Source organism: Piliocolobus tephrosceles, chromosome 15, assembly GCF_002776525.5.
Source record: "Piliocolobus tephrosceles isolate RC106 chromosome 15, ASM277652v3, whole genome shotgun sequence".
NCBI lineage: Eukaryota > Metazoa > Chordata > Mammalia > Primates > Cercopithecidae > Piliocolobus > Piliocolobus tephrosceles.
In genome coordinates this window covers 27791082-27806461 of record NC_045448.1, presented here as the reverse complement: position 1 = coordinate 27806461, position 15380 = coordinate 27791082, and the positions used below count along the sequence as shown (strand labels likewise).

At 39.7% G+C, this 15380-nt stretch overlaps 1 protein-coding gene across 3 annotated transcripts in view; it reads left to right on the top strand.

Annotated features, from left to right (window-relative positions):
* RBKS (ribokinase) overlaps positions 1 to 15380 on the top strand; it is a 115031-nt gene that overhangs the window by 41782 nt on the left and 57869 nt on the right. For all 3 annotated transcript variants that reach the window (XM_023217261.2, XM_023217263.2, XM_023217262.2), the window contains exons 3-5: positions 124 to 187; positions 1118 to 1180; positions 5001 to 5165. In XM_023217261.2, coding sequence (XP_023073029.1) covers positions 124 to 187; positions 1118 to 1180; positions 5001 to 5165 — 292 coding nt within the window. The remainder of the gene's footprint in view (positions 1 to 123; positions 188 to 1117; positions 1181 to 5000; positions 5166 to 15380) is intronic.

The window sequence follows — 15380 nt, the reverse complement described above, 5'->3', positions numbered from 1 at the left end:
TTAGCTAATGTTTGTAAAGTACTGTGCAGATATGCCCTTTTAAAATGCTAAGTATTCTAAAAACTACATTGTAGCATTTTACTAACTATAAAAGATCTAATATTCATTATTTCTTTGGTACAGGTTGGCAAAGATTCTTTTGGCAATGATTATATAGAAAACTTAAAACAGAATGATATTTCTACAGGTAAAATTCCCATCTATTTTAAAGTTAGTGTTTATAGCTTTTTTCTGTGATTTTGTTATGAGAAAAATTGAATCTAGAGGAGAATTGTTAGACCTTCCCCTGGTGGCCAGAGAATTTTTATACACAGCTTTGTCCATTCTTGCTTGAATGTCCTTTGGCTTATTCTTCCATGTACATTCCTCCAGATGGGAATAAAATGATAAGAGATTACAAACTTTCATCTCATGGATATGTGACAAATGACAAAAAGAAAAAGATACTGCATTCACAAAAGGTGTTTTAAGAATGTTACAGCTGGCAACAATCATTAGAAGCCATAGAGACTGAAACCATTATTTCACAGAAGAGAAAACCAAAGGCCAGAGATGTTCTGTGATTTTTCCAAGAGCACACAGCTGGTTGGAGCCAGAGCCAGGACTAGAATAAAGATCTTCTGACTCCAGTTCAAGGCTCTTTGCTGCTACCAAAGGCTGCCTGGTCAACATTTCTGTTTATATGCTAGACCTTGATTCTTGGTGAAATAACAAGCTTATGAGAATGAAAATAATCAAACAAGTTCATTTTATAGGTTTGACCTTTACTTTTTATCTCAACTCTGACATTCCTTTCAATGAAGAACATAAATGTGTTGGTCTAGAAAAATGCATATGTATACAATTATGAATAATTGGGGGGACTTGAAAGTAGGAGCAGTTTGGTGGGTTGTTACTAATGCAGAGAAAAGGCGCAACTAAATATAAAGCTGTCTATTTTTCTTGTTGTATAGATGATGGTTATAAATTAGCACTAATTACTTATTTTTTTTTTATCATTCCAGATGGTTAAAGGTTAAAAAGTTTTTCCAAGGATTAGTGTTGTGTTGAAATTGTTAAAATAAATTATACATGCCAGTCTGTATACATGTGATTGTAATTTTCTTTTTTCTTTCAGAATTTACATATCAGACTAAAGATGCTGCTACAGGAACTGCTTCTATAATTGTCAATAATGAAGGTAAGTGTTTTGCATATTGGGGTGTCATTTCATAAGACAGTGTATTTCCAGAGATAGATCAGAAGCATCATCAATTTTTACCATAATCCTATGGACCTCTTACTATAGCCACCACTCAAGGCCTAAAGCATAGTTTTTCCAATCCAAATGTAAATGTGTTTCCCTTTATTTATACTTCTCACGTTGATTGTTTAGATCAATTTTCAGACGATTTTCAAAATTGTCTCTCCAATATATATGAAGTTGCCTCAAAATAATATGTATATGCTGTAATGTCCCCATTACTCTTCAGGTGAACTTATAATTGACATTTGTCTCTAAAAGCAGTCAAGCATTCATCTGTCATTTCAGTTACACTAGGTAAATAAATGTAAATAGGTGCAAAGAAAAGTTTGATGAGTCATATTTATAGAATATGTTCTGAGCAAATGGCAGCAACTAATTACATCCAGCTTATCGTTAGTGTTCAATTTTGTCTGTTCTTTCAACAGCAATCAAATTGCAAAAGTCTATGTATACAAGTAAGTCTGCCACAAGGCTTTACCATAGCTGATACATGTATCTTTTAAAATAGTAATTGGGCCTGGCACAGTGGCTCACACCTGTAATGCCAATGCTTTGAGAGGCTAAAGTGGAAGACTCACTTGAGGCCAGGAGTTCAAGGCTGCAGTGAGCCACAGCCCCACCACTGCACTTCAGCCTGCATGACAGACTGAGACCCTGACTCTAAATAGATAAATGAATGAGTGAATGAATAAATGAATGAATTAATTAATGAATCAAAACAGTGGCTGAGCGTGGTGGCTTATGCCTATAATCTCAGCACTTTGGGAGGCCAAGGCGGGTGGATCATTTGAGGTCAGGAGTTCAAGACCAGCCTGACCAACATGGTGAAACCCCGTTTCTACTAAAAAATGCAAAAACAATTAGCCGGGCCTGGTGGCACATGGCTGTAATCTCAGCTACTCAGGAGACTGAGGCAGGAGAATCGCTTGAACTCAACTAGGCGGAGGTTGCAGTGAGCCAAGATCTGGTGACTACACTCCAGCCTGGGCGACAGAGCAAGACTCTGTCTCAGAAAAAAAAAAAAAAATAGTAACAACCTTCAAGTCAGGTTTTCATAATTTCTGCCAACTGTTTTAATTATAAAAATACCTACATAAGATTTTTTAAAATCAGAATCAATATTCAGAAGGACCAAGCATTTCGTGGGGCACCTAGGACAGAGCCTCATGTGTTGTGGACAGTGTGCATTTTATTAAATTAGGATTTGTCACAATGTGTCTTTTATTTATAATGCAGCTTTGCAGGATCATTTCTCACAGAAAATACAGTATTTTTAACTCAACTTTAGTGATTCCAAGTTGCAATAATAATGATATGTTTCACCTAAAGGTAGTAGATAAAAGTTTTCATTCTAACTATAGAAAGCCTGTGTTCATTTAAGCTACCTTTTAAGTAATTATTCCTGCCAACAGCAGCTCATTCCTTGTCTGAAACCTATTTTGTTGTTGTTGTTGTTCTAGGAATATCCTCAAGTTCTCTTTCTTATTTATGAACAAAATCTGCATTTTCCATGCAAAAATATAATGTAATAGTGTGTGTCAAGTGCCTAGTTGGTAGACCTTGCCTGGTTTACAGTGTACAGTAATGCCCTCAAGAGTATAGGTGGTAATAGAAGAATTCAGACAAATACACAGAGATGGGACAATCAGTTCCCTTAAACGAAGGAGTGAGTTTGCAAGTTTAGTCTTGACAAGTTAAATTTGAGGCATGAACAAGCTAGCCATATGGCATTGTCCATCAGACAGCTATAGTCTTGGGCTTGTTGCTCAGCAGCTAAGGCCAGGCCAAAAATTTCGATCTGGGAGACAGCAACATGGAAGTAGCAGTTGACTCCAACAGAGAAAATGAGGTCACTGAAGAAAATGAAGGAGAGATGCTGCCTTTCAGCAAGTGGGTACTTTGAATTTTTCCAGGACTGAGGTTAGGTTTATGCTGAACCATCCCCACTTTATTAAGTCTTCCTCGTGGCCAAAAAACACATCTGTGGTAAGATGATAGGATAGAATTTGTTCTCTGTTGAGAGGTGATTTTAGGTCATGTCTATACAAGATCAGCACGAGCAGCCTGGAGCACAGAAAATGCCTGCTACAACTCATTCCTCCAGATCAGTGTTGTCCAATAAAAATAAAATGCAAGCCACATGTGGAATTTTAAATTGTCTAGTAGCCACATTTTAAAAAGTAAAAAGGAACAGGTAAATTTAACTTAGGCAATATATTTAACCCAATATGTCCAAAATATTATCATTACAGTGTGTAAACAAAAATTTATCTTGGCTGGGCGCAGTGGCTCATGCCTGTAATCGCAGCACTTTGGGAGGCCAAGGCAGGTGGATCACATGAGGTCAGGAGTTTGAGACTAACCTGGCCAACATAGTGAAACCCCGTCTCTACTAAAAATGCAAAAAAAAATTAGCCAGGCGTGGTGGCACACCCCTGCAATACCAGCTACTTAGGAGGCTTAGGTGGGAGGGTTGATTGAAGAACCCAGGAGGTGGAGACTGCAGTGAGCCAAGATTGCACGACTGCACTCCAGCCTGGGCAACAGAGCGAGACCCAAAAATTTATCTTACTTTTTTTTTTTGTAATTTTTAAAATGGTAAGAAGGAATGGATATTTTACCTTATTATCTTTGAAATCCACTTGTATTTTACTTGAAGCACACCTGAGTGGACTAGCCACATGTCTTTTTTCTTTTCTTTTTTTTTTTTTTTTTTTTTTTGTTGTTGAGACAGAGTCTCACTCACTCTTGCCCAGGCTGAAATACAGTGATGTGACCTCAGGTCACTGCTACCTCTGCCTCCCAGGTTCAAGCAATTCTCACATCTCAGGCTCCCGAGCAGCTGGGACTGCAGGCACATACCACCACGCCCAGCTAATTTTTGTAATTTTAGTAGAGATGGGTTTTCGCCATTTGACCAGGCTGGTCTTGAACTCCTGACCTCAAGTGATCTGCCCACCTCGGCCTCCCAAAGTGCTAGAAATTATAGGTAGGAGCCACTGTGCCCAGCCAGGACTAGCCACATTTCAAATGTTCAATGGCCATGTGGGGCTTGTGCTCATGACTACCATATTGGACAGCACAGCTCTTAAGGGTTCACCTTACAGATGAAATGCACCGCCACCCCTCCCTCATTCAGGTGGGATTAGAGACAGCAGGTCCAAGTAATAAGAATATATCAGAATCCTTAGTTCTGTTTCTGTTTGATCCATTATAGTGTAAGCCAGGTATCCCTCTCTCTTCTATATCTGATACAATTTTCTATCTGTTAGATATTTAAAATGTGTTTTGATTGACAGCATCACTTTTTAGAATACCATAGGGTACACATGAACTACTTGTGTACTACAGTGTCATACAAGTTTACTCCTATTTATATTCGTCTCTATGGCATCTGTCATTTAGGATTCAGAACCTTTACCACATACATACACCAGCTATTTTCTATAGAAGAAATGTTTAAAGTATGTTATATGTCATTTCTCAACTAATATTCTTTATATATAAGAATATTGGGAAAATCTTTTTAAGATTTTGCTTAAGGTGATCAGAATAATGTGAATCTTACAGAGATATTACAAAAGATACATTTGGAACTCAAAATTCAAGCTGAATAACCTAGAAATGTTAAAATTAATACTTACAACACATTTTGTATAATGACTTTACACGGGTGATTGTATTCATGACACTGCAGAATATCATTGTTTGGCTTTGTTTAGTTTTAATATAAATAGGCGGAATTTCTTTATAGGCCAGAATATCATTGTCATAGTGGCTGGAGCAAATTTACTTTTGAATACGGAGGACCTGAGGGCAGCAGCCAATGTCATTAGTAGAGCCAAAGTCGTGGTCTGCCAGCTCGAAATAACTCCAGCAACTTCTTTGGAAGCCCTAACAATGGCCCGCAGGAGTGGAGGTAATTATACATATTTGTCATTGTTTCTATAAAAGCTTTTATCGCCATCTTAATTAAAGTTAGCCATCTTAATTTTAAGTTAAGCAAAGCAACACTCTTTCTGTAGTAAAATATTCTTTCTTCCATCTGTGAGATTCACAGTCTTGTGGTTCTTGATAATGTTAGAGAACCTTACAAACGGTTAAAAAAAAACATGAGTGGCATTTCCAAGATCCCTCCATATAAATCTTCAATGTAGTTGGCAGAAATGGTACAAGTAGAATTAGAATTCCTGTAATCCCAGCTACTTAGGAGGCTGAGGTAGAAGAATCGCTTGAACCCGGGAGGTGGAGGTTGCAGTGAGCTGAGATTGCACTGCTGCACTCCAGCCTAAGTGACAAGAGCGAGACTCCATCGCAAAAAAAAAAAAAAAGAATCCCTGAAGCAGCCACTTGTCCAAGGTACACATTAGGTGGTGAAATATTTTCTACTCTGAGAAGCAGAGGTCAAGCTGCATGTCATACATACAAATATATACATACATACAAATACATACATACAAATACATACCTACAAATACATACATACATACAAAATAACTGGGGCAGCCCAGTTACTTTTTGACAAACGTCTCTAGGAATTGAAGATTAGATTTTTTTCTCCTTTTCATAAAGCTTTATCATTTTCAATAAACAACAAAAGATTGTTTATATGTAATATTTTCTATGTTATCAATGTCCATTGACATTGCCTCTTTTGTTTGACCTCTGATTTTGGAAATTTTCAAACCTACAAAAGCAGCAGAATTGTATGATGAAATCCATCACCCAGCTTCCAGTTATCAACCTGTAGCTAATCTTGATTCATCTGTTCTCCCACTCACTCCTCTTCTCTCGCCTCCAGCAAATAACAGACTTTTTAAGATAATTTCTTTGTTTGCTTCTTTTTCACCACTGACTAGTGGGGAAAGCATCTTCTGAATTAGAATCCCATTTCTGTCCCTATCAGTCTCGTGGTCCTAGCAGAATTACCTGATTTGTCTGAGCCTTGTCAGTAAAATGCATGTAGAAATACTCCATCTGCAGAATTGTTCTAAGGATGGAATAAAATAAAATATGATGCCAAGCATGGTGTAGTACATGGTGGTAAATCCCAATTTTTTTCTCTTCCATCCACTTCTGTCTTTAAAGTTAGGATAATATCCTGATCAAGCATCATTTGGTGAAAAAAAATCAAAATAAATAGTAGCCACTCTAACATGATGACTTCTTGATACTGTGGCAATAGTTCTGTGATTTTTTTAAGAATAAAGTAGAGAATAGAGAACCATACTGACTTTTTCTCAAGATACAAAACTAAAAAGAAAAAAGAAAAAGAACAGTGTGTATGTGTGTATGTGTTTATATAAGTGATTTCTCCCGAAGTGTACAGTGTTCTACATAGAAATAAATGGAAAATAAGTCAGTGAAATGATTTCGTGGAGAATTTTTAAATGTTCGTCCTGATTTCACAAATTTTCCTCTTGGCAAAATAACATGCTGTGGTAAATTTTCACTGACATTTAGTGTATTTTTAATGGACTTGAAGCTGTCAGAAAGAATTCTAAGCCAAAACCCATTTGGTTCCATTTTCTCGGAGTGTCACAGTAAAGTCTAATGCTTATGGTTACGCATTCTCTGCACTGTGCCCATCTCAGCAGTGTGATGTGAATACAGGGTGCCACCCTGCTCCTGCTCTTGTCTTTCTTTGTATAGATCAAAGCATATTCTCATGTAACTTCTCTTTTTTTCCTACTATCCCTTCCTGCTCAGAGATCACTGTTTCCTCTGTCCTAGTCTAGTTGCCTGTTACCTACCCAGCTTGTGAAGGAGAGAAAGGTACGGCAGCCACAGTTGAGGATCTAACCTTTCACAGGTGAGAACAGAGTAATCCAGATGGGCAGGCAGCCTACCCTGGGGCTGTCATTGGGTTGGGTCCAGAAAGGCTCCCTCCATCCCCTTCCGTATAGCTCTTCCATTTGGGAGCTGGAGGACCCAGGGCAGCAGGAAGGTGGGTAGGTAACAGTGGGTCATAGACCACTTGGCCTACTTCACACTTTTACTATGAGCCAGCATGCCTTGCTATTAATTCTGCATGAACTTCCTTATATAATAATATCAGAAATAGTAATACTATGCATTTATATGTACTTTACAGTTTATGAAGTACTTTCTTACACATTTTATCCTCAGAAAAACCTTATGACAAAGATATGGCAGGTAGTGTTCTCTCAGATTAACGGTGAGAAGACTGAGACTGAGAAGTTAAGTCATTTGTGCAACCAGTGTCACACTTTAAGTTAAGGAAACCATGATTTCAGACTCTAAGACCCAAGTTCTGTCTCCTAGTTTAAACCGCACTTCAAACTGCCACAACCCATTGATTCCAACAAACTGAGCCTTTATGAAGAGTATCTCTAGAAAAGTCAAGTCCATAAATGTTAACACTGTCTAGCACGTGGCCTGAGCTTTATGTGTTTTTCCGCTCAAGAAACAGAGAAGAGGCTCTAAAGTGTTTTCAGCACTGTGACCCCAACAGAACACACACATGCGCGCACACACACACCACAAACATACATGCACACAAGCACACACACTCATCTGTCCAGAAGTCCTCCAGTCAGGCGGCTTTCTCTGGCCAAGTCAGCTAGTCCCTATTTGGTAGATACTAACCAGATGCAGCTTAGATTCTATTCCATGAGGAGGGTGTGTGTGTGTGTTTGTGTGTTTGTGTGTGTGTAATGCATCATCATTCTTATATGCAAGAAGAGCAGTATCCCAGCACTTTGGGAGGCCAAGGTGGGTGGATCACGAGGTCAGGAAATTGAGACCATCCTAGCTAACACAGTGAAACCCTATCTCTACTCAAAATACAAAAAAATTAGCTGGGCATGGTGGCGGGTGCCTGTAGTCCCAGCTACTCAGGAGGCTGAGATGGGAGAATGGCGTGAACCCGGGAGAAAGAACTTGCAGTGAGCCGAGATCGCGCCACTGCACTCCAGCCTGGGCGACAGAGCGAGGCTCCATCTCAAAAAAGAAGAAGAAGAAGAAGGAGAAGGAGAAGGAGAAGGAGAAGAAGAAAGAAGAAGATTGGTATAATGAAAGGAGAGCATTGGTTGAGAATCATGAGATACGGCTTTAAATTCATAATCAATCAGCAAATAGGGGATCTCAGTCAAGTAAGTCAGTTCCTCACTCTGGACGTCACTTTCTTCTTCTGTGAAACCAGAATTGGGCTGACAGCTCTCAGGGTTCTTTCATGTCACTTTGGACTGATCCCAGAGCAGAGTGGGCTTAATGATCTCTTAGGCATTGAGTGCCCTACCCTTTGCCCCAGGAAGCTGCCTATGTGCTGAACAGCATTATTCCATCTTCAAGAAAGATGATAAAGTCATCATTGTCATCATCGTCTATGGGTTTTGTTATCACAGTTCCATTATCTTTACTGCTTACAAGTAGTGAATTTTGAATTAAGCACATTGTATAACTAGATTATGCTAATATATCAGTTATGAAAATCCAGAGGAAAAGATCCCTACATCTTTGAATATACTGTCTCAGAACTCTCTGTCTCTATCAAAATGAAAGCATCAATTTTAAAGACATAGCAGCTAAAACACCAAAAATCGGTAGCCCTGTATAGCTCCCATCCTCACCAGGCCACAATGCTATGAGGTAGGCCCACCGAAGAGCCAATGCTGCAGCTGCTTGTGATGAAATTATGCATGTTGGTTCTGGTCTTTATATCCATTTCCAAGCAAATGGAACACTACATGAACAATTATAAATAATTGAGATTGTAAAATTGCCAAAGTTAAATTATCAGTATGATACAAAGTATCTTTTTATGCCACTTCAGTCCTTTTGCCTTTGGCAAGCAAAACTTCTTGTCTGGTCATCCAGACTTTCACAGTGACATTGTCCAGCACATAGCCCAAGCTTTGAGTGTTTTTGCTGCTCAAGTCACAGAAAAGAGCCTCTGGAGTAATGGACAGCAAAGCCAGTATTTTGACTATCCCAGCATGCTCGCAGTGTCTTCACTTAGGGTGATTTTCTTCCCTGGTTTCTCTGAGCTAATTATTAGGGCCTTCCTAACTGTCCAGCCCCTGCCATCCATGACAACACCAGAAAGAGTTTCTGCCTCGTTTTCCTGCCTTTTAGCCTATACAACTGCTCCTCCAGGCCTCACCAGTTCCTTACTGACGTTATTGTGCTATCCATTAACATGCAGTTAAGATCTTAACTAGGAGTTTAGTTCATCTGGCACTGCAATTAATAATAATTACTGTTGGGTGCTGCCAGTCACCTCTGCAACTCCAAGTTACTCCATGGTACATCCTGTGTTCTCTAGCTCTGCCTGGTCCCAGGATGACATAATGGCTTCCACCTTGTCTATTACAGATTTGCATTCTTTGATTAGCTGCATCTGCTAATTTATGTTTCTTTCATCGTGGTAGAGTATGCTTATTTGTGGTAGCACAAGCCGAGAAGAATCCTTTCTTTATGGCATTTACACTTTTCCTCTAAATTTTGTTACTAGTCAGACTCTAAGCCTATGTATCCAGTTACTATTGAAGAATACTGTCCCTCAGTAAAGTACAGGCAAATAAGATTGATTGATTTTTATACAGTATTTACAGTAAAATTATAGCATTCCTTATTCTATCAATTGATACTTAAATTTTAATGTAATTTTTTCCTTAAAATTCGTTTTTATTATGGAAATTTTCAAATATATATAGACATACAGAGAATAGTATGGTAAACCTATCTATACTATCATTTAGCTTCAACGGTTACCAACATGTGGCCAGTCTTTTTTTCTACTTTTAAATTCAATCTTTTATTTTAGACACGGTGGGGTACATGTGCATACTTGTTTTTGTTTTGATTTTGTTTTTCTTGTTTGTTTGAGATAGAGTCTTGCTCTGCCCACCCAGGTTGGAGTGCAGTGGCATGATCTCGGCTCACTGCAGCCTCCACCTCCCAGATTCAAGTGATTCTTATGCCTCAGCCTCCAGAGTAGCCGGGATTACAGGCCTGCACCACCACACCCAGCTATTTTTTGTATTTTTAATAGAGACAGGGCTTTACCATGTTGGCCAGGCTGGTCTTGAACTCCTTACCTCGGGTGATCCGCCTGCCCTAACTTCCCAAAGTACTGGGATTACAGGCATGAGCCACTGTGCCGGGCCCTCATATACAGATTTGTTACATAGGAATATTGCGCCCAGGTAGGGAGCATAGTACCCAATAGGTAGCTTTTCAACCTGTGCCCCTCCCTGCTCCAGTACTCTGTAGTGTCTGTTGTTCCCATCTTTCTGTCCATGCATACTCAATATTTAGCTCCCACTTATAAGTGAATACATGCGGTATTTGGTTTTCTGTTCCTGTTTTAATTTGATTAGGATTATGGCCTCCAGCTCCATCCATGTTGCTGCCAAGGACATGATTTCATTCTTTTTTATGGCTACATAGTATTCCATGTGTATATGTACCTCATTTTCTTTATCCAGTCTACCATTGATGGGCACCTAGGTTGATTCCATGTCTTTGCTATTGTGACTAGCATGGTGATGAACATACAAGTACATGTTTCTTTTTGGTATAATGATCTGTTTTCCTTTGGGTGTGTACCCAGGCATAGGATTGCTGGATCAAATGGTAGCTCTATTTTAAGTTATTTGAAAATCAATCTCCAAACTGCTTTCTACGTGGCTGAACTAAGTTACATTCCTGCCAACAGTGTATAAGTGTTTCCTTCTCTCTGCAGCCTCACCAGCATCTGTTGTGTTTTGACTTTTTTTTTTTTTTTTTTGAGATGGAGTCTCACTCTATCACCCAGGCTGGAGTGCAGTGGCACGATCTCAGCTCACTGCAAGCTCCATCTCCTGGATTCACACCATTCTCCTGCCTCAGCCTCCCGAGTGGCTGGGACTACAGGCACCTGCCACCATGCCCAGCTAATATTTTTGTATTTTTAGTAGAGACAGGGTTTCACCGTGTTAGCCAGAATGGTCTCAATCTCCTGACCTTGTGGTCCGCCCGCCTCGGCCTCTCAAAGTGCTGGGATTACAGGTGTGAGCCACCACGGCCAGCCCTTGACTTTTTAATAATAGCTGTTTTGATTGGTGGGAGATGGTGTCTCATTATAGTTTGATTTGCATTTCTCTGATGATGAGTGAAATGATGAGTAGTTTTTCATATGTTTGTTGGCCCACTCGTATGTCTTCTTTTGAGAAATGTCTGTTCATGTCCTTTGCCCATTTTTAATGGAGTTGTTTTTTACTTGTCAATTTATGTAAGTTCCTCATAGATTCTGCCTATTAGACCTTTGTCAGATGCATAGTTTGCAAATATTTTCTCCCATTCTCTAGGTTTTCTGTTTACTCTATTGACCATTTCTTTTGCTATATGCAGAAGCTGTTTAGTTTAATTTAAAGTCCCACTTGTCAATTTTTGTTTTTGTTACAGTTGCTTTGGGGGACTTAGCCAAAAATTCTTTGCCAATGCAGGTGTCAAAAAGGGTATTTACTAAGCTTTCTTCTAGGCTTTTTATAGTTTGAGGTCTTACATTTAAAATATTTAATCCATCTTGAGTTAACTTTTGTATATGGTGAAAGATAAAGGTCTAGTTTATTTCTTCCGCATATGGTTAGCCAGTATTCCAGCATCATTTATTAAATAGGGAATCTTTTCCCCGTTGCTTGTTTTTGTCGCACATGGCCAATCTTGTTTTATCTGCATCCTGCCTCATGGCTCCCTACCCCGCACTGCCACCTTGGATTATGTTGAAGCAAAACCCAGATGTTACATTTCATTTTTAGTATACCTGTTTTTTGATGTAAGATAATTTTTTGTGTGTGTGTGAGACAGAGTCTCACTCTGTCATCAGGCTGGAGTGCAGTGGTGTGATCTCAGCTCACCGCACCCTCCGCCTCCCAGGTTCAAGCGATTCTCCTGCCTCAGCCTCCTGAGTAGCTGGGACTACAGGCATGTGCCACCACACCCAGCTAATTTTTGTATTTTTAGTAGAGACAGGGTTTCACCATGTTGGCCAGGATGGCCTTGATCTCTTGACCTTGTGATCTGCCCAATTCAGCCTCCCAAAGTGCTGGGATTACATGTGTGAGCCACTGCGCCTGGCCAGATACTGTATGTTTTAAGAGTGTTGTCTTTGCTACATACAGCACTTAACCTGTAGTCAAATTTAGTCCCATCAGTTTTTTTATAACTAATGGCTCATTAGTTTAGTGAGAAACCTCTCCGACATTTTTTTCTTCTGTGTAAGTGTATAAATATAAATACATATATAGTTATGTGAGTTTGTTATTTGTTCTTATTAAAAAGGGAGACTAGGCTGGGCATGGTGGCTCACACCTGTAATCTTAGCATTTTGGGAGGCCAAAGTGTGAGGATCGCTTGAGCCCAGGAATTCAAGAACCGCCTAGGCAACATGGCAAAACCTCATCTCTACCAAAAAAAGAAAAAAAAGAAAAAGAAAAAGAAAAAAATTGCCCAGGCGTGGTGACGGGCACAGTAGTCCCATCTTCTTGGGAGGCTAAGGTGGGGGGATCACTTGAGTCTGGGAAGTGGAGGTTGCAGTGAGCCAAGATTGCACCACTATACTCCAGCCTGGGTGACAGAGCCATCTCAAAAAGTTGGGGGTGGGTAGTACAAAACTGCCTTGTTCACTTAGAAATAAATTATAGAAGTCTTTCTTTGACAAACGGAAATCTACTTTACTCTTTTTAACAACTGTAGTGATTTACATCAGGCATGTGTCATAATTCTTTTTTTTTTTTTTGAAACAGAGTTTCACTCTTGTTGCGCAGGCTGGAGTGCAATGACGCGATCTCGGCTCACTGCAGCCTCCGCCTCCCAGGTTCAAGTGATTCTCCTGCCCCAGCCTCTAGAGTAGCTGGGATTACAGTCACGCACCACCATGCCCGGCTAATTTGTGTACTTTTAATGAAGACAGAGTTTCACCCTGTTGGTCAGGCTGGTCTCAAACTCCTGACCTCAGGTGATCCACCCGCCTCAGCTTCCCAAATTGCTGGGATTACAGGCGTGAGCTATCGAGCCCGGCCTATGTCATAATTTTTTAAAGCAATCCCCTTTAATAAATGCGTTGGTTTCTTTTTGTGTTTTCTATTGCAAACAGGGCTATACAATCAACATTGTATATCATCTTTGTATGCTTATGGATTTCTATAGGATGGGTTTAGAAAAGGAATTGCAGGACCAGGCATCTTTTGAGGGAAAAAAATGGTCCTTTAAGAATGGCTCTACCATGTTGTTCCACACTTGTAGCTTGCTCTAATCCATGCTCAAATGCTGATGAATGTGCTAGGTGAGCAGTTGTTTCCACTTAATGCTTGAGGAAAATTGGGAACAGTATATTGTTCTGAAAACCTAAAAAGTTTAAGTGATATGTTAGAATACAGGACAATGAGAATCTTTATGTGTAATTGACATCTCTAAGACCTCTCAGAAGTGAGAGAACCAATGAGAGAGACTGTTGCCAGGCTACAAACTCCAGAGGAAGGCAGAAGAGATGGGTGGACAGGCGGGGGTGTTGGGCTATCTGTAAAGGACAATATAGTAATAGTAATAATCCTTTACATTTGTACAGCAGATTAGAGTTTACACTAGGCTTTTACATCCGTTTTCTAATTTAAGCTGCACAATAACTCCATACAAAAATCTGAGCAGCCAAAAATATACCATAGAATTTCTGTGGGTGGACATTCTGGATTCTAAAGTAACAAAAATGTGGGAATAGTGTTAGCCTATACTGGACAAGACCCACTGACTGAATCAGAATGCTTAAAATGTTAGGTAAGACCAAGGAAGGTGCAGAAGTAGACTAGATGTCCTCACCAGGCTGAAGTAGTAGACAGTTTGCATTAGCCACGTGCTGATTAGCATGTCCCCAAGAATGTGGAATGGATTCGTGCCAAGCTGGCTATGTGAGAGCCTCCTGGAGAACTTGTAAACATGCAGATTCCCTGATGTTACCCCCAGAGATTCTGATTCAGTGGGTTTGAGGTCAGTCCTAGAAATCAGGCATTTTCACAAGCTCTCCTAGTGATGCTGATATGCAACCAAGTTTGCAAACCACTGTTCTTGAAGTTTCTGAGAACTGCAGCTAGAGATTTTTACACTATGGGTCTGTAGTCAAATGAGACTACTTAACATGCAAGTCAGTGGACCTGGGTTGAGAAAAAGAAGACTAACCAATCTAGTTGAGTACTCAAGTGAATAAGTGCTTTGACAAAGAAGGAGCTTCCTGTGAATGTAATTTCTAAAGACTTGAAATATACATATCTACATTTACAAAGTCCCAAACCAAAGGGTGTTTTAAAATATTGTGAATTGTCACTGAGGCATGTGTAGGTGTGGACAGAGTCCTGGCCTAGAGAGGCCGCTTTTTTTTAGTTTAAAATTTTTTTAGAATTTTTTAGAGTTTAAACTCTGAACTTAAAGCCAGAGGACCTTGAATAGGGGTCCATCTTAACTGTGTCCCAGTGTATAACCTGAGACGTATGACCTCCTCTTTCTGAGCCTCACTTTCCCCGCTCTGAAAAATGACCATGATATTCTCATTTCCCTGTGTCTGCTGTTCCCATCTATCCTTCTCTTGTAGCCTATCAGTCTGAGCTAGCACCAGCCTCTGATTGAATTCCTCCTCCTTTCTCAATCTTTTTTTTGTATTCCCAGATTGCTCACAGAAGCCAAGAATGTCAGCTTTTGTGTAAGTGCATATGTTTGCAGGAGTAATTGTGATATATTTGGGAGGCATACATAGGTGTATAAAATATGCATATGCACATGAGCTTCCTGCTTACTGTTCCCACCAGGAAAATTCTGAACCTTTCATTGTTTATTTCATATCATCTCCTTTTCTTCCCTGGAAAATGGATTTATGAACTAGCCTTGTAACCAAGCCCTTAAAGTAACCCTCAAAAATGTCCACCAGCCTGTTCACATTCACACATGTACTTTCATGCCACAGCATTTTTACTTTTCTCTAATGTTCTTGTTGCCTTTGCCTTAACTCTACAATCACATTGACTGTAATATTGCTGTTTTCCCTGGAAGCTGAAATGTTGTAAAGTGCAAAGTAGAGAAAATGGAAATAGGGAATTGGTACCCAGCTGTCGTGGAGATTGAGATTTCAGACTTTTCTCTATAT